Source organism: Acanthaster planci, linkage group LG14 (genome assembly GCF_054643075.1).
Source record: "Acanthaster planci isolate LZ-2023a linkage group LG14, COTS_SCS, whole genome shotgun sequence".
NCBI classification, from domain to species: Eukaryota; Metazoa; Echinodermata; class Asteroidea; order Valvatida; family Acanthasteridae; genus Acanthaster; species Acanthaster planci.
The window spans coordinates 13,128,799-13,152,204 of NC_141790.1; the positions used below are offsets into that span (position 1 = coordinate 13,128,799).

At 40.9% G+C, this 23,406-nt stretch overlaps 5 protein-coding genes across 9 annotated transcripts in view; 2 read left to right on the forward strand and 3 right to left on the reverse strand.

The window, feature by feature from the left end:
* The window catches only part of LOC147796873 (uncharacterized), a 34,278-nt gene extending 31,853 nt beyond the window's left edge, over nucleotides 1-2,425 (reverse strand). The window contains exon 1 of the mRNA XM_087145552.1: nucleotides 1,839-2,425. The gene's annotated coding sequence lies outside the window, so the exon portion shown is untranslated. The remainder of the gene's footprint in view (nucleotides 1-1,838) is intronic.
* LOC110981716 (N-acetyltaurine hydrolase-like) lies at nucleotides 18-5,797 on the forward strand. The gene is made up of 7 exons (XM_022239528.2): nucleotides 18-255; nucleotides 1,234-1,393; nucleotides 2,715-2,899; nucleotides 3,185-3,340; nucleotides 3,873-4,037; nucleotides 4,294-4,511; nucleotides 4,965-5,797. Exons 1-7 carry the CDS (start codon nucleotides 222-224, stop codon nucleotides 5,097-5,099), a joined length of 1,053 nt encoding a protein of 350 aa, XP_022095220.2. The 5' UTR covers nucleotides 18-221; the 3' UTR covers nucleotides 5,100-5,797.
* Nucleotides 5,311-13,578, reverse strand: LOC110981715 (uncharacterized). 4 transcript variants are annotated; one of them, XM_087145556.1, is made up of 10 exons: nucleotides 13,440-13,578; nucleotides 11,851-12,014; nucleotides 10,100-10,208; nucleotides 9,352-9,448; nucleotides 8,783-8,939; nucleotides 8,355-8,540; nucleotides 7,672-7,931; nucleotides 6,985-7,206; nucleotides 6,358-6,544; nucleotides 5,311-6,138 (listed from the first exon to the last, which is right to left on the reverse strand). In XM_087145556.1, exons 3-10 carry the CDS (start codon nucleotides 10,202-10,204, stop codon nucleotides 5,979-5,981), a joined length of 1,374 nt encoding a protein of 457 aa, XP_087001682.1. In that variant the 5' UTR covers nucleotides 10,205-10,208; nucleotides 11,851-12,014; nucleotides 13,440-13,578; the 3' UTR covers nucleotides 5,311-5,978. The 4 variants fall into 4 exon arrangements, with proteins under 4 accessions (XP_087001682.1, XP_087001679.1, XP_022095219.1 ...); XM_087145553.1 differs by having other exon boundaries at nucleotides 10,100-10,213; XM_022239527.2 differs by lacking the exons at nucleotides 11,851-12,014; nucleotides 13,440-13,578 and adding an exon at nucleotides 10,705-11,773.
* On the forward strand, nucleotides 12,267-17,027 carry LOC110981712 (uncharacterized). Its single transcript, XM_022239524.2, has 7 exons — nucleotides 12,267-12,479; nucleotides 12,685-13,710; nucleotides 13,800-13,932; nucleotides 14,057-14,224; nucleotides 14,386-14,531; nucleotides 14,624-14,706; nucleotides 15,151-17,027. The coding sequence occupies exons 1-7, from the start codon at nucleotides 12,365-12,367 to the stop codon at nucleotides 15,385-15,387; spliced, it is 1,908 nt and encodes a 635-aa protein (XP_022095216.2). The 5' UTR covers nucleotides 12,267-12,364; the 3' UTR covers nucleotides 15,388-17,027.
* LOC110981718 (beta carbonic anhydrase 1-like) lies at nucleotides 16,693-23,006 on the reverse strand. 2 transcript variants are annotated; one of them, XM_022239531.2, is made up of 6 exons: nucleotides 22,864-23,006; nucleotides 22,007-22,221; nucleotides 21,640-21,870; nucleotides 20,760-21,011; nucleotides 19,551-19,807; nucleotides 16,693-19,317 (listed from the first exon to the last, which is right to left on the reverse strand). In XM_022239531.2, the coding sequence occupies exons 2-5, from the start codon at nucleotides 22,103-22,105 to the stop codon at nucleotides 19,556-19,558; spliced, it is 834 nt and encodes a 277-aa protein (XP_022095223.2). In that variant the 5' UTR covers nucleotides 22,106-22,221; nucleotides 22,864-23,006; the 3' UTR covers nucleotides 16,693-19,317; nucleotides 19,551-19,555. The 2 variants fall into 2 exon arrangements, with proteins under 2 accessions (XP_022095223.2, XP_087001684.1); XM_087145558.1 differs by having other exon boundaries at nucleotides 16,693-19,348.
* Between the last annotated feature and the right edge of the window lie 400 nt (nucleotides 23,007-23,406).

The following is a 23,406-nucleotide window of genomic DNA, read 5'->3' on the forward strand; positions in this document are numbered from 1 at the left end:
AATGCATACATCGTGCACATTTGTTAACGCACATCCGGTAACTCATTTAGGGGCACCCTATGGGACTGGTGGTGTACATGTACAATTAATGCACTTTGGAGGGGATCGTGACGCGTTGATTGCAGGTTGGATCTGAAGAGTTTACGTTTCGACATTATCCAAACTCAGTATCGCGGCAGACAACATACTGGGCGTTTTGCCCTAGGTACAATCTGCGTAATATGTCGACTCATTTAAGTGGAAAGATACAAACAGGTAAGTACCACTGCGCAACACGACTGCACACACGTGTATGTATCCATGGAGGTAGGAAAAGTGTAAAACTGGCCAATGAATATTTTTTAGCACTACATAATTAAACTTTTCAAGCTAGATGTTTTTGATCAATGGTTCTCTGAACAGTTTCCCTTCAAGTTTTACAGTACATAACTTAAGCCCGTAACCTAGCTCTGGAATTGTTTTCAGAATGGGGAACTCGAATCTCAGTGTGCACTCTTCTAAGTACACACAAAGCTTAAAACGTACTGGATACATACTGTAAAGTGAAGGCCAAAGATTGTATAACACCGCTATGGGGAACTCGGCCAAAACGGTGTTATCACCATGGGCCGTGCGGTCGCCATTCAAGCGTGAGCTCAACGGCACAGGCTGTGTTAACATGGCGTATTCCTCCCCAAATGGCGCTCATGCAAGCAACGTTTTACGCGTTTTCACGGTGAATGAATCTTGCGCCGCTGTGCGGCGCTATATGATCTTTGGTACAGTCGCCAATGTTGACACATGAACCCTGACCTAGTCTTCGCGCAAGACGCGACTGTTTTATGGGTTATAATCGGTGAAAGACAACCATATTATACATTGCCATTTTGTTCTGTGTCCAAAACTCAAGCGTTAAGCTACCTAGGAAAAGGTTTAGCTACGGGGCTCAGGAAGTGCCATCTGATCTGCTGAAATGTGACGATCTTAGACGACCTTAACAAGCAATTCCCAGTGCACCAGCTCGCTGTAATGAACATGTCACATGTAGCTGCGTATTTTGGTGGACAAAAGTAACAAGTTAAATATTTTGGTCATTTAAAAAAAGAAGCAGACGGGGACGAGAGACTAATTTTAAATTTAGCATTTTATTACACAACTTTAATAGGATTTTTTAAATCCAGTGGACCATGAAGAGGATAGTTGAGGACATCTGAGAGTGACAAGTAGCATTGGTTACATTATTTATCTTTGCAGTGCTAGGACCGATAGCTCCAGGTGATCTTGGCATAACTTTGACTCATGAACACCTGAACATCGACTACAAACCATATTTCAAAGAACCACCTGCCAAGTATAAGGACAATATCCAGCTGCCTCTAACCATTGGTAACTTATGGTGGATTCATCGCTACCCGTGAGTTATACTTGAACACTTTCAAAGGGGGCATTTTGATATTTTTTTAAAGTTCAAGTGTGGCTGTGTTTTATTTTAGTTTCTATGTTCCAATAGCGACTCTCAGTCAAGTCGATCTAAAATAATATTTCAACCATACTAGTCATGAGCGTCAACAGGATTTTTCCAGGGTTCGAACCATTTTTTTAAGGGACAAAATTTCCCAGGGGGAGCACTCGTTGACTAAGAACTGATAACTAATTAACAGTGGGAGGGGGTCGATATGAAGTTTTTTTTAGTTCATCGTGCAAAGTGGGGATTTGATCTTCTCTCACTTCCCTTTACCCCCTTTTTTCCCATTTCTGTCACTTCTTCTTCCCTTGCCCCCTCACCACGCCCATGGTGCTGTTATACACTTTAGCTTAGCTAGATTGACAGTAAAATCCCTGTACAAATCTGTACTTACCGTGTTGTTTCCCTCTGAAGTCACGCACTGCCTGTTTCTCTGGTGTTGCCTTCGATTCAGTCTTCTAACATCCAGTCGGTGCTTCCTTATTAGCCATGAATACCGGTTACATTCTTCACTCTAAAAGGGACAAGGCTAGTGCAGCTAGCTGTCATGTTGTGTATTGTACCTGCAGTTTTCGCGTTACCGTTCCTTTCACAAAACTGGAACCTTCGAATGAAAAGGATGTCCAACCAAACCTTTGTACCGCTCTTAGTATTCATCTCATACTGCAGGCAGTGAAGAACCTCTACTTCAGCGATGAATACGCACGCATTCCAACGAAGATCTATCAAGCTGCTTTCATTATAGTACCGAATTCCAACATATTCAGTGTGCATAGTCCGTTGCATAACGTTAGACGGTTAGGCCAGCGTGCCGGGAATTTCATTTTCCTGTTTAATGTTGTATTGGTAACCAACATTTTCACTAAAACGTCTATTATCAAGTGGAACTAAAACGAAAAGCTTGAACCGCAGCGGTGCAGATTTCTGGTGATCTTTCCACCGTCAAGACCGTAGCAAGATGTTAGCTGCATGATGGTGGCCATTTTCCAAGGGTTGGCGCCAAATTTTCATCAGACGCGGCCTGTGATTGGTCGATAATTAAGCTCAAATATTTCGCCGATACTTCACTTGCATTGAGCTCAATCGCAAAACTTTAAATACATTGATATTTATGAGATTAAAATAATAACATAATGAACCAGTCTGAGTCAGTTTTGTTCAACGATCATATTCATTGCTATAACAAATGTGATATTTAAAAAAAAAGAAAACCTAAAACATGAATGACGTCACGCTGTATTTACAATTTGTTTATCCTTCATTTTCACAGGTACTCATGTTGGGATAATCTCGAGCTAAAGACAGTCCAGAAAGATGTCATGAAAGAGCTACAATTCTTTCACGAAAATGGAGGTCGATCCATTGTGGATGCAACGACGATTGGGATTGGACGAAATCTGACAGAGCTTGCCGAACTGTCCAAAGAAAGCGGAGTTAACATCATCGCCGGCGCCGGTACGTTGTCGACACACACAAATCAGGATTTGGGTCTTGGGTGGTATCTCCTTTCCTTGTTTATACATCTAAAGCATCCTTTATGCCCTCTTTGTTGATAACTTCTGGGGTGGATGTTTTCAACTCCACAAGCTTCCAAGTTCCTTGACGAGGGATTCTTACTGTGTTACCAAATGATGAGAGTGTTGTTTTGATGAATTTGAATGATTTTTGCACTTTCCTCAAGAGTATTTATTTCTAGTTTATACTCTTCCCCCGTCCTCTCTGTTTATTCTGATTGCACAGGATATTATTTGGGGCACACTCATCCCCCGGAAATGAGCACCATGACCCAGGAAGAACTTGTCCAAGGCATGGTGCATGAGGTCACCACAGGAGCCGATGGAACCAAACTCAAATGCGGAGTCATTGGCGAGATTGGCTGCTCCACTGAGATATTGCGTAAGAAACTACGGAGACTAATTCGAGAAGACGCCATTGTACCGGGCGGCTTATCAAGCTTCAGATGCGTAAATTACAACACCCTATCCGGTTCTTCAGTGTGACGTCACTTCAATTTAAATCGGCGTGATTTCAATCACGCCGATGCACGTAGAGTTACACGGAACCGGAATTCAGTTAGCGCGGAACTTGAGTGCTCATCCAATGGGAGCTTGTAATGAGTGGTGCATGCGCGTGAATGACAAAGTCACTTACAAACCGAAATGGTCAAAGAGGTGTTCAACGCGCACGTACAGGCAGACCCTTTTGAGCGAGGTGAGTCGTTGTTGTGGGGTCGTTTGATCAGTCTTTATATGTGGCGTAATCTGTTTTCCTTTGTGGTAGAAATGTGCAGAATCAGCAGTGATTAAGCATAGATTGTGATGATTTTATTCAAGCAAAACTGCTTTAAAAAACCTGGCCCTACCACCATTTTTACAGAATGATGTTGCTTTTTTGTTTCTAATTTGTATTTTTTCCTGTCGTTGGTCAGCTAATGAGAGGAAAGTTCTTCAGGCTACAGCTGAAGCTCAATCCCAGCTAGGCTGTCCCGTCCTGATTCACCCAGGTAGACAGCCCAAGTGTCCTGCTGATTGCCTCCGGGTGTTACAGGAAGCAGGGGGAGACAGCAGCAAGACCGTCATGTCTCATATTGACCGTGAGAACAGAACCATCGTCTTGTAGTAGATGACTTCTCAATTTGATCCCACTCTTTTAGCTGCATCTAAACAATACAATCGTCCTTACTGAAATAACCTCAATTAGTTATTGCTCTCTATGTAATGTGTGCAGATATCCACATTCAAAACCTGAGTTACAAGTAGATCAAACTCAAATAATCTATCTAAAAATTAAATCCTGATGCTCTCAGGCTTCTATTTCACAACATCCTCTTCCTGTACTTCACACTTCAGGATGTCTTTTCAACCGCGATCAAGTTCTTGAATTCGCGGAGATGGGTGCCCTCCTAGAATTCGACTTCTTTGGTACTGAGGTTTCGTACTATCAGTATGACGATACCTTGCCCTTACCTAGTGACATTCAACGGATCTGTCTCATCAAGATCCTGGTGGAGGAAGGTTACGGTGATAAAGTGGTCATTTCCCATGATCTACACCGGAAGATGCAACTGGTTCGTAAGACCCCTCCTTCGTAGGCATACACAAAATTTGCATGACAAAGGTGACAGGCTTAAATCATCTTGCGCTGAGACTGACTATAAACCACGAAGCACTGCAGAAGCGCTCGATCCAATCCAAGTGTATATTACAAAGTTAATAATGGAATCTCAAACTACCGTGAATAAGGCCTACGTAACAAATAAATACAACATAGAACATATCAACATATATTTTTGTAAGTAGTTATTTTGCAGGAACATTTTCATGTTATTTCGCTTTTTCCTCAGCACTGGTATATTGGTATACATGTACTGCATGCAACGGAATCTTCCAATCACGTTGGACTATGAGCAAAATGAAACGTTTGAAAGGAATTTGAACCAACTACCTGTGGAATGTTGTGCTGTTGCCTCACATCTGCCCAACACAATCTCAAATTCTTGACTTGTTCCTCGCATTACCAGATGAATTATGGAGGTCACGGCTACTCTCACATCGTTCTCAACGTCCTGCCCAGAATGCTGACCAGTGGTTTGTCCGCAGACGTCATCGACAAGATCACCATAGATAACCCACGCAACTGGCTGACGTTCAAGTAAGACACCAGGGCGCATGGGCAGGTGGATGCAATTAGCGTCTGATGCAAATTTTACGAGACCGGGCCTTCTCCAGATCGACTGGCTACGGTTGATTATAACACACGCGTCAATGGAAAAAAGCCGCAACCGCTAGCAAGCGACTCCTATATTATAATTTTTTTACAGCCGCAGCCACAATTTGTGGACAGATCTCGATGATTGTATGCATTAATCATAATTCCCAAATTTATTTCAATATACAAGGCACACCTGTAAGCCGGAGCCTTTTCTAACAAGTAAAGGGGAATTAACAAGCCCAAAAAGTTATCTTTAAGGCTATTGAAAAGAAAAACTGTTGTAATTGAAGGAGGGATGTCCACAGCTCAGATTTTACGAAGTCTCAATACAAGTTAAATATAGACGCAGAAACTTAAAAGCCTGACGTCTACATTATAAGGACATTTTGTAAATCCATTATAAAATTTGCGAAGTACCAATTATTTTTTTTGTAATTAGTAAGCAAGTAAAGTGACCCAAACAACCAGTTGTATTCATTTTAGTCAGTAAGCACAATGAGGCACTACAGGGTTAAAAGCACTCAATGTCATTGACATTTTGCTAATACATAAAGTAAGCAACAGTAATTATTGAATTATTGATAACTCTGTTAAATATAACAGTCGCATCGAACGAGTAAAGGATTACTGTATGAATTATGATTTATTCTGAAATGCACTCATTACGTATAATTATGCCATTAATGTAGTTTGACAAGAGAATGAAGCTGTGCTACCGTCACTCGTTGTAAATCTGAATTTTCTAAAGATGACTACACAAATTTTGGGTTTCTTTAGTGATGACTGCAGAAGCATCTATAAACCACAAATAGAATTTACACTTTCAAAGACCAGCTCGGGTGGCATTGACGTAGCATGGCATAGTGAAAGCTGTCCTGCCCAGACCGATTGACAGTCCTGTGCCCAACAAAATGAAGACCATGAGACAAGGAGTTGCGCCAATGATGACAAAGCAGACAGCTGTTTCAAGCGTGAACCATTTTCTGAAATGGCAAACAGAAAGCGCGAAATGGTAAGGTTTCTTAGAATTGACTTAGTCTTTTTAAAAAAGTACAACACTTGAGCTCTACCAGAAAGTGTATAGGTAACATTTAAAACACTCTTGTATTTTGCCTGTCCTAAAATTGCATTAGGAAAATAATACATGTACATGTAATTGGAAAGAAAAACGGCTCGATGGGGAGAGGGTCAAGGATACTTACGAGGGCTGGCTCTGACATTTCTTTGTCAGGCGTAAATAACAAAGGCAAGGAATTAGCAGCGAAAGAAGAGGATTCAAAAGGCCACCAGAAATGGAAGCCAAGAGGGTGAAGTGGGGTACTGTCTCTTGAATGAAAACCTGGGCAATGATGATTGAAGATCGAAGAATTACTCGCTTCCAAGTAAATTCTAGGTAAAGAGAAAGTGGAATGTCAATGTAAACATGCACTTTCTTATGCTCTCATACTCCCAAATTCAATTCAAAATGAAATAAAATCCAACCAACTAATGAAAATGTGCCCTGGCGCTTGTTACATCCATCGCGAACTTGTAATGAAGTCAGGTTTCCTATCTGTTTTGGATCGGGCCCACTTCAATTCTAGCAGCCTTTATCTTTATGAAGAATTTGAGCCTGCTCTCAGACATTGATTATTATAGAGAAAAGCTGTAGATGCTGTCTGGACTGAATTATAATTCTTTTGGAAACAGCGTCAGCCGACAGAGCTTACGGCAGTACAAACATCTATAAGGCCAATGTATTGAACGCCAGAAGAGTAACATTACGTGATATTACATGTACAAATAAATCCGTGAGTAATGTTGTTTAGAGAGAGAGGGGAAGTGCTTACCCTTCGGTATATCAAGAACCTCCTCCAAGTATTGGAAGAGAGGGTTGTTTACAAACAAGACAACTCCAGTCTGATGGACTAAAATAAGAAGTGCAGCCGTCTTCTTCAGACTATCATCCGGTAGCAAAGAGAAGACAATTGCTGTCCCTGTTACATTTGTCAGCGCGTTCCCGAAAACAGTAAGCAAGGACAACATGACCACCAGCACGGCAGGGAGTGTCACTGTAATGATCGACAGCAGCACGTCTATGTTACGTGGGCATATCAATTACTACATTTCGATGGGGGCGTGGCAAAGAATTGGAAATTTCTCTCATGTGTGTGTTGTGTTGCAATCAACAGACTTCATGTGACAACTTTCTACTCAGTGGTCGTGGTTGTATATCGGGGGAGGGGAAGAGAATGGGGGGGGGGGTAAATATCCTCTTCCAACTGTGGATATGCAAGGATGGAGCATATATGATTCCCCTGCCGCTTATTTTGCTGTGAGAAACCTGAATTGTGGATTTAAGGGTCATTCTGAACTTTCCAGCGGTCTAAATTCAATTCCCTCCCTCTCCCTACTCCCCAATTTGTCCGCACGGATTTACGCCATTGATACATACTGGTCGAAAAGTTGACTCTATAAGCTGTTTCCCGGGGTTCAATGAAAATGGGAAAAGATATCAAACTGATACTTGGACTTACTGAAGTTCGCGAGAATAAGGGCTTTAGTGAGAGCCTGCGGCTGTTGCATGTCTTGCTGCACAGTTAGTAAAGTGCTGTGCAGGCTTAATACCCACAGGACGGTTCCAGTTGCTTCACTAAGATGTAGAAGTTTGCTCTCATGAAACTCAGAATGTGTGGCGTTAGCGTGGTCACTTATAGAATCGCTAATCAGGAATGTGGAAATGGTGACAAAAATCATGGACAGGCTGCAGGTGAATAAGCTGGCTGCCAATAACAACCTGTTGGACGGCGCAGAAAAAAAGGTTTTTTTGAATTGCAAACTTAGCAAAGTAACACTACCAGCCCAAACTATAACGGGATCGACATTTCTCTCATTTCTTTCCTGCTTTTTTCGGTAACCGTCATTTTTCCTGAACAATATGCAGATAATAAGAACTCATTCAGAAAAACAAGAACAATTCATTCAGCATTGTCATCGTAACCATGACTTCTTTTTTAGTGCGCGATTTGGATCCTGCGTTGAATGTATTGTAGGAAATGAGTGTTCATTGGAAATTGGTTGCGTATGCAGGCACATACTTTAATTGTGATGTCAAATTTCCCACAAAGTCTTATCCATTTTGAGCCAGTTGCCAGATATACTGGAGTAAATGAATGTTATTTTAACATTCCAGGTTTGCAGGGAATAGGATCTGACGCACCAGAAATTCTTGGGTGTACCAAGCCACACAAAGGGGCAAATGATGAGTCCGTAAACAAGCGGCCAGAAGCATAGGGTGCCTTCAAGTACCATGCCCCCAATAGTCAATGTCATTTCCGTGAAGCCCATCAAGACTGGGATGGTGTTAGTAAAACACACTAACGCCACTAGAAAGTTGATGAAACGTCTGCAAAAAAACAAAACAAAAAACAAAACAAAAAAACCCACCATTTATAATGACTGAAATCTAAGTGGAAAAATGAAATTCATTTTTTTCCCTTGTGTTGGGCTTGGGTTGTTGATGTTTGCATTTGATCAATTCAATTTAAATAATCAGCAGACTTTTGCACACTTCTTCGAAATACTAAACAGTTATTTTGTCCAAATTCGGAAATCTCTTTTGTCTCCAAGTTTCTGAAAACGTCCTACCGGGCCCAGACACCAAACGCCTCCTCGCCTACCGCACCGTATGGATGTCTCTCTTGGTCCCACTTCAACCGTACCATATTCCAGCAGCGTCCAAGGAGTATTGCCGTGTATATCATAGCAGAACACACAAACGAGAAGAGAATGAAACCAATCCAGCCTGAATATGAAAGGAAATCAGGTAGATAAATATTCACGGTAAGACCTTGATACATATCTTTTATTTTAACAGTTTCTAGACAACTCCATGCTCTCATATCATGACTAGTAGTTACATACTTCTTGGAATAACTCGCTGAATTCCGTAAAAACAACGTCGATTTGGCTAGATTACACAGGTTCTTTAAAATAATCAGCTTTATGAAATTATATACCCCAAGCAAGACAAGCAAACAGATAACCTTTTTCCAATTACTCTTTATACGTAGCTTTGACAAAATATTAATGTTTGGCAAGGCACATGGACTTAAAAATACTAAGGTCTAAAATTCTTGTTATCGCATCTGTGGTACAGATGACAACAGGATGTGTGTAATTATGAAATGTCAAGGGTCAACTCTGACGTCACTCACCCGTACTGACAACAAGAACAACGATGGCTAAGAAACCTAACCCAGCCATACCACCTGCCAAGGAAACAGCCGTCTGCCAAACATTGATACCATTTGCCTGCGTGTTAAAATTATGAAATACAGAAAGACAACATGATGTGAGTAGTTCTTGGTTGGTTCTGATCAAACAAAACCGTCAACCCAGCCTATCCCAACCAAGTCACGAATGTCTTGCCTACATTCATTACAGAAGGCTAAATCTAAGCCTACAAACTCATCAAAGAAAAATAGACAGACAGAAGTCAGAACATGCATGCCCACCTGGCAGACAAATCAATCAAGATGTTTTAATGTGCCCTGGGACGCGTTCCAAATTTCAAACCCACACGGTTACAGGGACAGACTATTCCGTTGAGTCCAAGCCACCGTTTTGTAAACAGCCCATTAGGTTGTGCACAAGGGAATAATTAGTACACAGTCCTATGGGAATTGCCTGGAGGCTGGCTCAAGGTCGTCTGGGTTTTTTGCATTTATTCTGGCTAGGGGAGGCCCTGGCTGTAAAATGACTAAACCAGGCTTTTCAGCATGTTCAGGGGTAGGATATGATAAGTAGTCGTGGAATTTGGACTTAAAAAATAATAATATGTTAATTGGCTCCAATGGACTCGCCAGGGGAGGCCACCCTCTCCACCCAGGGTTAAAATTTTGATAAAACTTAATTGCAAAATGTTTTAATGAACGAACCTACTGTTCCAAAATTACAATTCACCTGGAGCAGCTCTTCGTCAGTGTCCTGATTTCCTGATGTATTCTCAGCGCTTCCGCGGCTTGACATCTCATGAAGTACAAGTTTGTCCCTGTCTGAGTCAGGCATTTTGCTAATCTCCATTTAAAAAAAAAATCCACACATGAAGAAAGTATAATATCAAAATAGGCCTTCCCATCCGGAAACAGGGAGTGGGGGTTCCGACCCCTTCCTCTGCACATTGCAATTTTTTTAAAATCGATTTTTAAAGGCCTCCGTCTAAAAGTTGGAAGACCCTACAAAATAATAATCCAAGCACGAGGTCATATCCATTGGATTAACCAAACACAGATCCTGTTCACAGATAGGCCTACACTGTACATGTGTATTGTGTGTACATTTCAATTCTCTAGTAATCATTTGTACACTCAGAATCGTGTACTGTACACGTATACTCTCAAATGGTACATGCGCCATACTTTTTCCCATACAGATACACAGAAAGACCTACACAACAGGTTAGAACTGGAGAGGTGAGGGGATATTTAGAACAAGGAACCACACAGCAACATTGTGTTTACTAAGCTACTGTAAAACGGTAATAATTTAATGTAGAAATGATGACCTACCTATGGAGATCCAAGTCTAGTCTGCAGTATAAAATGATCTGAATGTACTCGTACTACGACAAGCGAAATGAGCATAACAGCAAACGGGATAGGTTGAATGCCACTGTGAATTCACAATGTCGTACATTTTGTATGCATCAGTGACCAGCAGAGCATAAATAGATTCCCGTTTCAGCTGACAGAAAAAGAGTCAGCGTGCGATTTACCGGCAACCATTAACCCTAACAGTCCCAATTCCTCCGATTTCAATATGATTTTACATACACCCTAGGGAGTTAGGGTTAATGAACAAAATAATAGACTGACAAAAACATTCAAATGAAACGGTAAAGATGTAATGCACTTCTGCGTCAGCTTCAACAGGTATTTTCCCTTCAGTAGTTTTGGTTGAAAAGACCCCTACAATTGGTTTAACCAATTGTAGGTCCCTTCGCAGTTTGGTCTAACAAAGACCAGGCACTGACAATAAATGTCCCTTAAAAAGACCAATGTGAGTGCTTGCTGCTCGTTGACTATTCCGGTGGTTTATTGCAAAACCTGAGCGTCAGTAGTCTCGTTGTGCTGACACGAAAATCACCACCGACGACATCTTGTTTAATTCTTTTATTTGGGAAGAGCGTAATTTCGCTCAGAAAACGAATAATGCTCTACATTACTAAGACTCGGTACTGTGCTTACATAATGACCGTTTCTGATGCGTCTCAACTTGAAAACTTAAATCATTTCCCTAAACTTGACCAAATCCTAGATAACATAATGTCCTGGGGAAATTACTGGTATGCAAACCATAACTCGGAACAAAGGCTCAGTCATTGAAGGGCCAAGGCCAAGACTACGGCTTTGACACTCAAAGCCAAGTTCAAGGCAAGGCTCATACAACATGACAATAAAGCTTTAAAAATCAATGCCCAGGCTATAAGGCCAAGACGTTGACCGTCAATGTCAAGGCTTTGTTCCTCAAGTCTACGACTAAGGCAAATTAAGGCTTCAACCCTTCAAGGCCTACAGAAGCTTCGAGGCCAAAATTACAAGGTTGAAAGGCCCATTCAGCCTCATAGTCTTGGCCAACTCAAAGCCAAAACTAACACCCTATAACAACTTCTCAACATTAGTTTGTCTGAGAACAAAAGAGGATGAAACAATTACCATCTGTTGAGCACTTAGTGTCGCCCTCTACAGTCTGACTTGGTGATTTATGCAAATCAGGGAGCTAAGGGATCATGTCCTTAAATGCGATTTTCTTTGCCATGGGTGGTCTTGAACCACTGAGCTTGCATGTGATGTGTTACAAATTCGCATGTCGCACACTCCTATAAAGAGAGTATAAAAACGTCAATTCGATAGTTTTTTTATCTGTACGTAAACAAAACATACTTGATTGAGGCCTCCGGTTTACGCAATTCACACACTGTGCCGGGGTGAGAAGTTCATACAGTGTAATCAGACTAGGGGTCGAATAAAGTTCATATGTATATAGTTATCAATATTATCTGATCGATTATTTACACTATCAAAGTGCATGCTACAAATAGGCCACTGACGCATTGCATAAACACCTGCCTTTGATGTGGTTAAGGATGATGTTTCAGTGGGGTGATGTTTGGGGCGATGCTTTTTTTAGCTTGACAGTTATCATTTACTAGCTCTACTCGAAACCGAGATGACGTGGGCGTTTCGTTTCTTGCTCCTGGGGCTCGGCTCCGCAGGGTTCACTCTTCAAATCTACAAATACTGCCTAACCACTGACACTAATGGTATTTGGAAAGTAGCAGCAGGTAGGGGGCAATGTGTGATGTTTCAGTTAGCTCTATTAAAGGCGTGGAGTTTTCTGTTACTGTTCCACTTTCACTTAGTTCTTCATTCCGCGTGCAAATTGGCTTCTCCAGGGAAGGTATCTAGGAGTGTATCCACAAAGGGACTGCCGATGGGTACAAGAGAAAATTTACATACTAAACTCGTTCTATTTGTTTTTTGGTACAGTTTTCTTGACGTTCCTGGGCGCTGTCTTTTCACTCGTGAACTTCCACATTTCCAGCCTGAGATGTTCTGAGAGTCATACTTTACGCAGCCTTCTGGTAAGCTACGTTTGTCAAAACCTGACACGCCTGGCTTATCCATTCGTCCTGTATAAAGTATCCAAGCAATGGAAGAAACCGAGGGAAGCACAGAAACATCGACTGCGTCTACTTACCACCAGAGATGCAGAAACAGAGTATGGAAGGAGATACCAACTTGGACAGATCAAGACACTTAAAGACCTACAGAGCAAGCATCCTATCACGACATACGACCACTACAGACCGTACGTCCAGAGACTGGCAGACGGGGAGGAAGGCGTTTTCATCGGGGAGAAGATCCACAGGTTTGGTATCACATCAGGGACTACAGGCGCAGGTAAGCTCATCCCCTTGACCAATGAAATATACGACGACAATGATGTGACTGTACTGAACACAAAAGCCACTGACAGCGCCTTCGGACGACCGAGTCCTCTGCAGCGAGGATGCATTCTTTACTGCAAGCCAGCATCATTTGTGGCAAAGTCAGGCCTGGATGTGGCACCTCTAATATACTTCATGGAGAAGGACAAAGATATCCTGACTATCTTGCAGAACGCGCCGTTTGCAGCCTTCCAAATTACGACCGATTTCGAAGCCAACTACGTCCATCTCCTCTTTGGCATTGCGGACAGATACCTTCATTTTGTGTACGGCGGGTTCACGTCAATTACTTACCGGGCATTTCGGCTTCTAGAGGACAACTGGGAGCAGATGCTTCAGGACTTGGCAACAGGAACACTGAATCCGAAGCTCAACATCGAGGACGAAATCAGGCATCAACTAGAAGAGGCGCTTGTACCAGCTCCAGCCCGTGCTGATCAGCTAAGGGTCGAGTTCTCCAGGGGTTTCCATGGTATTGTGTCGAGGATCTGGCCTTTTCTGCACTACATCTTTTGCGTTGACGTAGCTGGCTACGGCAACAAACTTCGAGAAGGTTACGCCAAAGGTGAGGACACCAACCATTTTTTATTAATTGAAAGTCCTGAGCAAAAGTTCAATTGCCTAAATATTGTAGTTTCTTGTAATTCCTTCAAGGAACACCAATCTTTACTGGAGCTTATGGTTGTACAGAAGCTCTGCTTGGCATCAATCTCTGGGCTGACGAAGACCCCAAGTATGTGCTGGTACCAGCTAAAGTCGTGTACGAGTTCATCCCTGAAGAAATATGGTAATTCTGACATAAGTTCAAACTTTTTGCAATTTACATTAACGCTAATTTCAGACTGAATGAACTAAAACTGAATAAAGGACTACAGTTGAGGCTAATAATTATTTACTTTACCCTAAATTAGCCAGGAAAAGCACCCTTCGCAAATCTACCTCATCGACGAAGTTGAGGTTGGTAAGAGATATGAACTCATGGTGACGGTTCCGTGTGGTTTCTTCCGCTATCGCTTTGGTGATGTGGTGGAAGTGGTGGACCTATATTACAACTGTCCTGTCATTCAAATGAGATATCGGTAAGCGACTAAATCTCATTCTGCATGTATACGTACCCAAGTTTTGAAGTAAGTTCTACATTGACGGCCAAAGCCGGGCTCTATGTTGAAAATATGGCATTATTGAGAAAATCTCCTAAAACTGTCTTCTAGTTTTTTCCACCTTTCTTCCTGCTTCACAGAACAGGAGAACTGCTGAATCTTCGCGGCGAGAAAATTGATATCAGCTTGCTTTCCACTGTCATATGGCAAACCGTGGCTAGTTGGCAACAATGTACACTCGTGGATTGGACATGCGCAGAGAGTCCACTGATACACGCGGACAAGGGTAAGCTAAGTCACTGAAGTCTTTGGGTCTGATTGATTTACAGTTATCTCCAAAGGAGAGAAAGTTAATCATGGGTCTTTGTGCATCTCTAGTTCCGTATGATATGCACTACCTGATCTTCGTGGAGGTTGAGGCAAAGAAAGGACAGTGTCTTACCGAAGAAGAGAAGTCACAGGTAAGTATCACAGACCGTCCTTTGTCAAATTTTAGGGGAAAGCAGACACAAGTGGGTAAAAAGAGGGGAAAGCAGCCGATAAAATGAGCAAATATGATTAAGAACCTGCGAGCTTGCAAGATAATCACTCGGTTCATTATGACATCAAGATAGTAAGCCAGGCTATTATACAATCACCAACATCTGAAAAGAAAATACAACTCATAAACCCTAAATCAAGCTAATAAAAGCAAGTCTCAAAGACCAGATAAATTTTCAATCATCTGGTGTCCAAACTTAACATTTTAAGGATTATTTTCGGTAATGATTAAACCTCAGACTTTCTCATATCCTACCATACAAGCTACTGTAAATGCTCTTGAGAAAGAAATTAAAAAACGACTTCATTCACTACATCACCATTACAGACGAAGAAATAAGCGTGACCATTTTTTATTTCATCAGTTTGACCAGCTACTTCGAAAGTGCCATGGGTTGTACGATCATTACAGAACAGCGGGCAACATTGCTGCACCGCGCGTATTCAGTGTGTGCCCAGGCTCGTTCAAGAAGTTTCAAGACTATGTAATTGCCAAAACGACAGCCTCATACAACCAGTTTAAGATGCCTCGGAAACTCCACAGAAAGGAGCTCCTGGACTACATGATGAGTATGACGACTGAATACAGAGAACCTTTCTAGAACTGCTGATGTGGAGAGATAAGATTGATCGATTTTGAAATCTATACACGTACATGTAAAATCGCGTCAACACTTGCGCCAAGCATTGCGTATCCCTCAAAATCACTTCCGGGGAGACCAAAAACGCTTCCGGCGCGATTTTGACAGCCAAACGCAATGCACACGTTTGTTATGTTAATGAGTCGATTTGTGTGTCTGTGAAGTGCATGAACACATCGCGTCGAAAGGCGTCCAATAGCAGATTGGATAGTTATCTCCGGATCCCAGCAATAGCTGGGATCCGGAGATAACTATCGCGAATTATAACTTCATGTACACCTGTACATCACTATTATCATTATTATATAACAGGACATGTGGCAGTCAATTAAAGGTTGAAATTTTGAAACGAAAAAACTGTCAACAAAATAGAATCGCGAAAGTGAAATTATAATATGTAAATTTATGTAAATGTCTTAATTTGCTTTGAAAATGGATGTACACGTACAGCTGAAATAGATTCTCAACGGCTATTTGTGGTGGTTGAAGTGTGCCGTGTTCAAAGTTTATATACACGTCAAGTATATATATGAAAGTTCACGCGGTAATAAATATTGACTGTAAATTGTTTAGTGACAAGCTCAGCGTTAATAGATTTGATGACGTACCCATCTCAAGCAAGGCATACCGATCAAGCAGGTTTTCCAGTGGAGTATGGTTTACAAGTTTGGACAAGGGCAAGCCTCTTTACAATGCAGTATCTGCTGAACGGAATTTGGATTGCAAGAAATTGCTTGCCTCGAATTGATTTAATATGTCCTTTTTTCGGAATAAAAGCTATAAAACACTTTTATCGATGTTTATATATTAAGAATCCTAAATAAAACTGTTACAATTATTTAATGGCTCTGTCCAAGAGGACTCCTTTTAAGGAAGAAAATCAAATAGACAACCTAAGGACAACAAACATTTTGCAGCATCACTCGGACATTTCAAATGAAAACACAGATAAGGAGAATTGCATATTGTTATACATTTTTGAGAACCTAATTCCATCGTCACAGAGGCAAAATTTATTGCCCGCTAGAGAGGGAATATGGTGTAGAATGCATAGTGTAATTACCAAAAGTCTGCAGTCTGCAGAATCCAGGGTTAGGTACGCTCGACTGGTTTCATAACAACACTATCTCACAGGTTAAAAGGTTGTTTTCATTCCAGGGAACATTTTTGTTGTTGATCTATTCATAAAGGGATGGACTTTATCCCCATGACATAACCATGATACCAATGGATATCAGACTCATATATGGACCAAACAAATTAGAGTTTAATAATTCATTGTCTATATCTTTATTAAATTGGTTGTTTTGTATTAGTATTTTGGCTAAAGCAATTACAAAATTAAACCAATTATTTCTCATGCAATCTCAGTATTGATACAAAGTTGGTGAAGAAAAATTCAGAAGGTAACCGTAACGTTTATCTTTAGTTTTTGCCATTTGTACAAAATTATAATCTTTTATCGTGACGTCAAATCTTTTCGGGTCTAGCGTCTTCCAGTTTTTACATGTATGCTTAAGCATTTAATATATTCCAAATATCAATGTAAGACTTGCTTATAAAGCTCAATAAAATTAAATTAAATTCAGTTAGTCAATGGATTTTGTCGTTTGGTATTGGACTAATCAATTATTTTCAACACATCATGGAACAACTTGTTTGGAATGACACTCCACATTTCTTAGAGTTGTTGGGTTTCTATTTATCCATAGTTCAACGTGTTTACCAGGCTCAGTTTTTTTTCTCGATTTACCAGCAGAGGAAGCAGTTTGGCAGCAAGCCAACTGGCCAGTTTGTGAACAGGTGGAACAATCCACCTGCTGGAAGATAACCAGTCGACAAGCTGGGTCCAAGAATATCTGCAAGTCCACAAGTTTGTCAACAGACGAACTTCTAAGGTGTTTGCCAATACAGATTGTAGATTAAAGGGGGGGGGGTAAGGGGTGGGGCAACATAAAGTTTATCCCATCCGAAAAAAACTCCAGGAATAGATTCTAAAACTGGAACTAGCTAAATTGTTCGGATGAGGGCGCTCTTGAAAAAAAAAAGAACACATCTGCATGACACACAGAATGATCTAAATCCAAAAAGAAAAAATTGAAACAAAAAATTGTTTAGATAATAAACCAGCAGATGACTAAGGAAAGAACCAAAAGATATGGCAATGTACTTCAAACTTTGTACATGGCTTACAAACAGCACATAATTACTTTTTGGTGTTACCATAATTTCTCAAGAATAAAACTATTAATACTTCTCAGAAATAAGAATTAAATGTTAATAGTAATACAGGTGCACATGTATTATACTGACACTGGCCCAGGAAAAAATAAATAAACAGAGTTTAGTAATAGATACAGTTGGTATAATGTAAACCAAAATCATTCAGTCCTGTCGCTGTATTCCAGATACATTAACTAACGAGGGAAAGAACATACTAGAAGTGCATACTTGGGCGAATTTTGGCGGTCTTAACCAAGAACTGGTTCCCCTGTAATTCTTCAGAGATTTTCTTGGGTAATTTTATTTGGGTAAGAATGAACCGTGATTATGTAGTACTCAAACCCTTAAAGCGATTAACAAAAGAGAAACAACCGAAGCAGTTCTTGGTTATGACCACAAAAACATGCACATGATGAGTTATTATATTGGTTGAAGAGAGGGCGCAATTTTCCCAGCAACAGAAGTTTCTTTGGTGGTTAACCGCACTTCCCGGGCTCACAAATGACTATGCACGCTTTACAGTCACATGGCCAATAACAAAATGAACTCTCCCCACCAGCACGGCTCTTTTCAAACAATTAAAGAACTCTCCCAACAGCAACATGGCTCTCTTCAACCTATGAGTGAACTCTTTCCACACCAACATGGCTCTTTTCAATCGATGAGGGGGTGCTTCTGCTCAAGGCCGATACCAGGGAGATGGGTCACTCTGACACCAGCAGAGGCAATATCTTGATATCAAGCAAGACTTTTTAGCAAAAAATAAAAGGGGGTTTCGTCATTTAGATAGGTTCTTGTAAAACCCAGGACAGACGTAAACCACAATGTTATCCATTCAAAGCAGAAACTAACCCAGTGTAACAAATGCATCTCTGCAAAAGGAACTCTGATGTGGCCCATTAAAGTACTGGTCTTCCCTCAAGTCACCAACGAATAACAATTAAGAATGACCAATTTGTCATACAGCAATACAATTCAAAACATCCAAAGTTGGAGGCATAAAAACCAAATTAACATTCTATTTCACTTTAAATAATAGACATAAGTTATTTCCTGCAGATATTTTGATATTTCAACTGACTGATATTGTAGCTTGGTTATTACTGGCAGTTTTTTTTGCACCTGTTTCCCTTTCAATTTACAACTTTGGAATTAGTATCTTAACCACAATTGCCCTCACTTACGCTGTAAAACAATATTTATAGTGTTTTTTTTATACATACAAGTTCATTTTCTTGTTTCTTTAAACTCTGTACTATGAACAAGAAGTATTTTCAGAGGTACATTTACATACATGTACAATCAACTCTCGGTAACACAAGCTCGGGTAAGATGAGACTCAAGTTTAGATGCGCACATTTTGCCAGTTCGACTGAGTTGTGCACATTCCTATACGGGAACAAATGCATACTACTAGCTCGGGTGTTACAAGATTTCAGTTAAGACGAGCAGTTTTTGTACATTTATACTGTAGTTGAAAAACTGATGGTATCCGATGCAAAGGACATCTTGACAGACATGTACAGGGCTGGACTCTGTCTGTCAATTGGGGGTGGTGTTCACTGTTGAAAGACACCTAAACTTTTACTTCATTACTCGCCAGTACAGAGAGCGTCAGACTTCTTAAGACGGTCCATTCATTGGTGACTCGTGACTCGATTCACCTCTCTATTTAAAATGAAACCAAAGATACTGCAATCTTTCCACAGCAGTGAAGTTGGCAGGTGTCAAGACAACATGAGAAAAGTGAAGGTAGGAAAATTTCAGACAAGTAACTGCGAGTCAAACATTGAATCCACTGTAACAGGTATGGCATGAAAAACCAAACCATATGGCATCACGGCTAGGATTCTTAACAGGGTAATAGATGAAGAAGCAGAAGGACATATCACTGTACTCACCTAACTCAACTGGGTATCTTATGTCCAATGTCATTTTGACTGGCTTTATCTGCGACTGACGGCTGGCAGGAGCGAACAATCTCGTCAATGTTTTCTTCATTGATCTCCAGAAACACCTTACGCTGCCTGCTAAACCAGTAGATCTTGTCGATAGCAATGTCATACCACATGCCATGGAGTGACAGGGAGCCATCAATGACTCGACGCCGAATGGAATGATAGGATGACAGATGTTCTAATTGTTGGAGGACACTGACCTGTGAAAGGGCAACACAGACAGGTCAGTTATTGCAACTCATATGGATCAACACAGACAGGTCAGTTATTGCAACTCATATGGATCAACGCAGACAGGTCAGTTATTGCAACTCATATGGATCAACGCAGACAGGTCAGTTATTTCAACTCATATGGATCAATGCAGACAGGTCAGTTATTGCAACTCATATGGATCAACGCAGACAGGTCAGTTATTGCAACTCATATGGATCAACACAGACAGGTCAGTTATTGCAACTCATATGGATCAACACAGACAGGTCAGTTATTGCAACTCATATGGATCAATGCAGACAGGTCAGTTATTGCAACTCATATGGATCAACGCAGACAGGTCAGTTATTGCAACTCATATGGATCAACGCAGACAGGTCAGTTATTGCAACTCATATGGATCAACGCAGACAGGTCAGTTATTGCAACTCATATGGATCAACGCAGACAGGTCAGTTATTGCAACTCATATGGATCAATGCAGACAGGTCAGTTATTGCAACTCATATGGATCAACGCAGACAGGTCAGTTATTGCAACTCATATGGATCAACACAGACAGGTCAGTTATTGCAACTCATATGGATCAACGCAGACAGGTCAGTTATTGCAACTCATATGGATCAACGCAGACAGGTCAGTTATTGCAACTCATATGGATCAACGCAGACAGGTCAGTTATTGCAACTCATATGGATCAACACAGACAGGTCAGTTATTGCAACTCATATGGATCAACACAGACAGGTCAGTTATTGCAACTCATATGGATCAACGCAGACAGGTCAGTTATTGCAACTCATATGGATCAATGCAGACAGGTCAGTTATTGCAACTCATATGGATCAACGCAGACAGGTCAGTTATTGCAACTCATATGGATGAAAATCTGTGACTGGAAAAATCAATTCCAATAAAACGTATTTCTGCTTGTACCTTTGATAGCTTATCTAGCAAGCTCTTTTCCTCTGCAATATCAAAGTCCTGGAAGTAAGCCTCGAGTGGCTTTGCACCAACATCAAATGTCATGGTGCCTCCTTCAGGTGTCTTAGCACTAAGATCCTGGATCTTGTTCAAGCTGGCTTCTACTCCGTGGGTGCGACTCCATTGATGAATGAGCTGGCTGACTTGCGTGATGGGTTTCTTACCTTCCCTCTCTCTATAGTGACTGTAGGCCGCATAGAGCGCCTCAAGAAAAAAGGAATCAAGGATGAAAAAAACAAGAAATGTATCCGCCTAAAAACCTTGATTTACTGCTATCCAACAGTTGTATTTCATTTCCTCATAATCCTTTCCTTTTTTTTTTAAATGACAGTATTTTATGAAACCGAACATTTGAGAATTTCAATGTCTAAGAAATTAATTTTTTAATATTTTCCTCAAAATAAAGGAAACCCAAATTCAACCATAATTTATAGGAAAACTGCATATTTCTTAATTTTAAAGCAAACTATTTCAAAACTAGTAAGCATACACACACATTCAAAAGCAAAGTTGGTCTAAGCTCATTTAACTGTGTATCATCCACTGTACAGTGTATGCTAACTTGTCACAGTGTTAATTTCACCTGCTGGTCAACAATGCATTGTTACTCACTCAACCGTGACACTGAGCACATGATCAAGGTGTAATAAGAAAGGAGCTATTCAGACATTTAGGGAGACATATAATGCTTCATTAATGAATCTGCAGTTTTCCTATAAATTATGGTTGAATTTGGGTTTCCTCAAGATGTAACTCTTTAAGACACGGACAGTGACTGTACATTTCATGATTAACTTTGTGATTGTTTTGAGAGAAGTAAAGGTCAGCATACCTGGCAGTCCGAGTGTCCACAGACAACAACATGTTCCACCTTAGAACGATTGCACGTAATCTCCAACGCCACAACCTCAGAGCTCGACTGTGTGTATTCTCCCTGTGTATAGTTGGCCCGCGGGATCACGTTACCAGCATTGCGCAAAAGAAACATGTCACCGGGGCTGGTTTGGCAGAAGTGAGTGGGTAGGACGCGAGAATCAATACACGAGATGAAGAGAATCGGAGGCTGGAAATGTCAACAAGACAACTAGAATGAAACTTAAGCTGAGGAAGCTTAGAAACAAACGCAACATTTGAAGCAATTACACATATCACCATGACATTTACTGGATAAACACAACTGTGTAAACTTTTCTACTCACCTTCACATGTTGTTTCTGAGCTAACGTTGCCCATTGCACCAAGAAGTTACCCTGTGTGTTTGCTTTGTACTTGATAATACCTCGTAAAATTTTCTCCATACCCAGAAGGCTCCTGAGGCAATGCTCCTCAGTTTTTGCTGGTGAAAAGCTTGATGGTGAAATAACTTACTGACTCCCTCCTGATAACAAGACCAATTCACTGGATTTCTGACAGTCTGAAACATGACCAAAAAATTTACATTTCAATGAAATTTCAATCATAACTTGAATGACTGTCTAGTCTTAGACATGTTGTTTCACATCTGGTGGCAAGGTACAGCAAAACAACACTGAATGTTGATTGTTGCTGACAGTAAAATACAGCACCAATACGGCCGTTTCACAATAGTGCGCTACCAAGAGTTTGCAACGCATTGGCCAATCACAGTGTGCAAAATTTGTCGACCCACTGCGCGTTTGGAAAGGGTCGACAAATTTCGCGTGTTATGATTGACAAACATGTTGTAAACTCGTGGTGGCGCGCTATTGTGAATCACCCATACTGCATTTCACCGTCAAAACTAATGAATTAGGTTTCTCTGATAATAACGCATGTAAAGTCTCGATCATCTCCTAACCACGCTAGCATACGATATACCGTAGGCCCTACAATCCACCCCCCATATGGCCATCATCAGGTCTTGACCATGCTGAGGTTATGCCTAGGCCTGCTTTGCCTAACATAGGCCATGACATAGGGCCGCCGGCCGCCTGTACATGTTGTAGCCTATTCAATTTGTTGATGATTCGACAATATCGATCTATTCACAATTCACGAAAAACATCAGAAAACAACAAAAACATATTGTGTGACTCACCTGTCGTTTTCCAAAGTTAGAGGGAAGAGATTTCTCTCACTACGAAGGGTAAATGTACAAACAATGTCTAGCCAGCTTCTGAGATCGTCGCGATTTGTGCACATGTGTCGGCAGCAATGTTTCCCATGTGTTAACAAAAACCCGAAGCACACTACCGAATTGCGAATCCAACCAATTACGAATAAAAACCTTTTAAGGGTGCACCCTCGTATGAAGGCAAGAAATTTATACACTCAAAATATTCTATATTAGAGGGTCCTGAGAGCCATGGAACTGGGGGATTGAAGAAATATGGCACTGAATCTCTGGGCTGGACTCAGGGCTTCCAATTCTGCGTAATTTGGATACAATCGGGTCCGAAAGCACTATTTGAGCCATTTTGCAGAGGGATGCATTTTCAAGTTCAAAATGGCTACTTTCTCAAGCAGTGAAATTTCCTTTGTCTTAGGGGTGGTCTCCTTTGGGTGAGAATTTCTCAAAAATTCATTGGTCAACCCACTAAAATTGAAAGGAAAATGAAAGAGGACGTGTGGAACATCATTT

Excerpts from the sequence above, each read along its gene's own strand:
- LOC110981716 (XM_022239528.2), top strand. The coding sequence starts at position 222 with ATGTCGACTCATTTAAGTGGAAAGATACAAACAG. Across the intron at positions 1,394-2,714 it reads TGGTGGATTCATCGCTACCC|GTACTCATGTTGGGATAATC; the intron begins GTGAGTTATACT and ends TCATTTTCACAG. Across the intron at positions 4,512-4,964 it reads TACACCGGAAGATGCAACTG|ATGAATTATGGAGGTCACGG; the intron begins GTTCGTAAGACC and ends TCGCATTACCAG.
- LOC110981715 (XM_087145553.1), bottom strand. Across the intron at positions 8,541-8,782 it reads GCGTTTGGTGTCTGGGCCCG|ACGTTTCATCAACTTTCTAG; the intron begins GTAGGACGTTTT and ends GTTTTTTTGCAG. Across the intron at positions 7,207-7,671 it reads CCTTATTCTCGCGAACTTCA|TGACACTCCCTGCCGTGCTG; the intron begins GTAAGTCCAAGT and ends CGATCATTACAG.
- LOC110981712 (XM_022239524.2), top strand. The coding sequence starts at position 12,365 with ATGACGTGGGCGTTTCGTTTCTTGCTCCTGGGGCTCGGCTCCGCAGGG. Across the intron at positions 13,711-13,799 it reads TCGAGAAGGTTACGCCAAAG|GAACACCAATCTTTACTGGA; the intron begins GTGAGGACACCA and ends AATTCCTTCAAG. Across the intron at positions 14,707-15,150 it reads CCGAAGAAGAGAAGTCACAG|TTTGACCAGCTACTTCGAAA; the intron begins GTAAGTATCACA and ends TTATTTCATCAG.
- LOC110981718 (XM_022239531.2), bottom strand. The coding sequence starts at position 22,105 with ATGGAGAAAATTTTACGAGGTATTATCAAGTACAAAGCAAACACACAG. Across the intron at positions 21,012-21,639 it reads GTGGACACTCGGACTGCCAG|GCGCTCTATGCGGCCTACAG; the intron begins GTATGCTGACCT and ends TTTTTTCTTGAG. Across the intron at positions 19,808-20,759 it reads TGCTAGATAAGCTATCAAAG|GTCAGTGTCCTCCAACAATT; the intron begins GTACAAGCAGAA and ends GCCCTTTCACAG.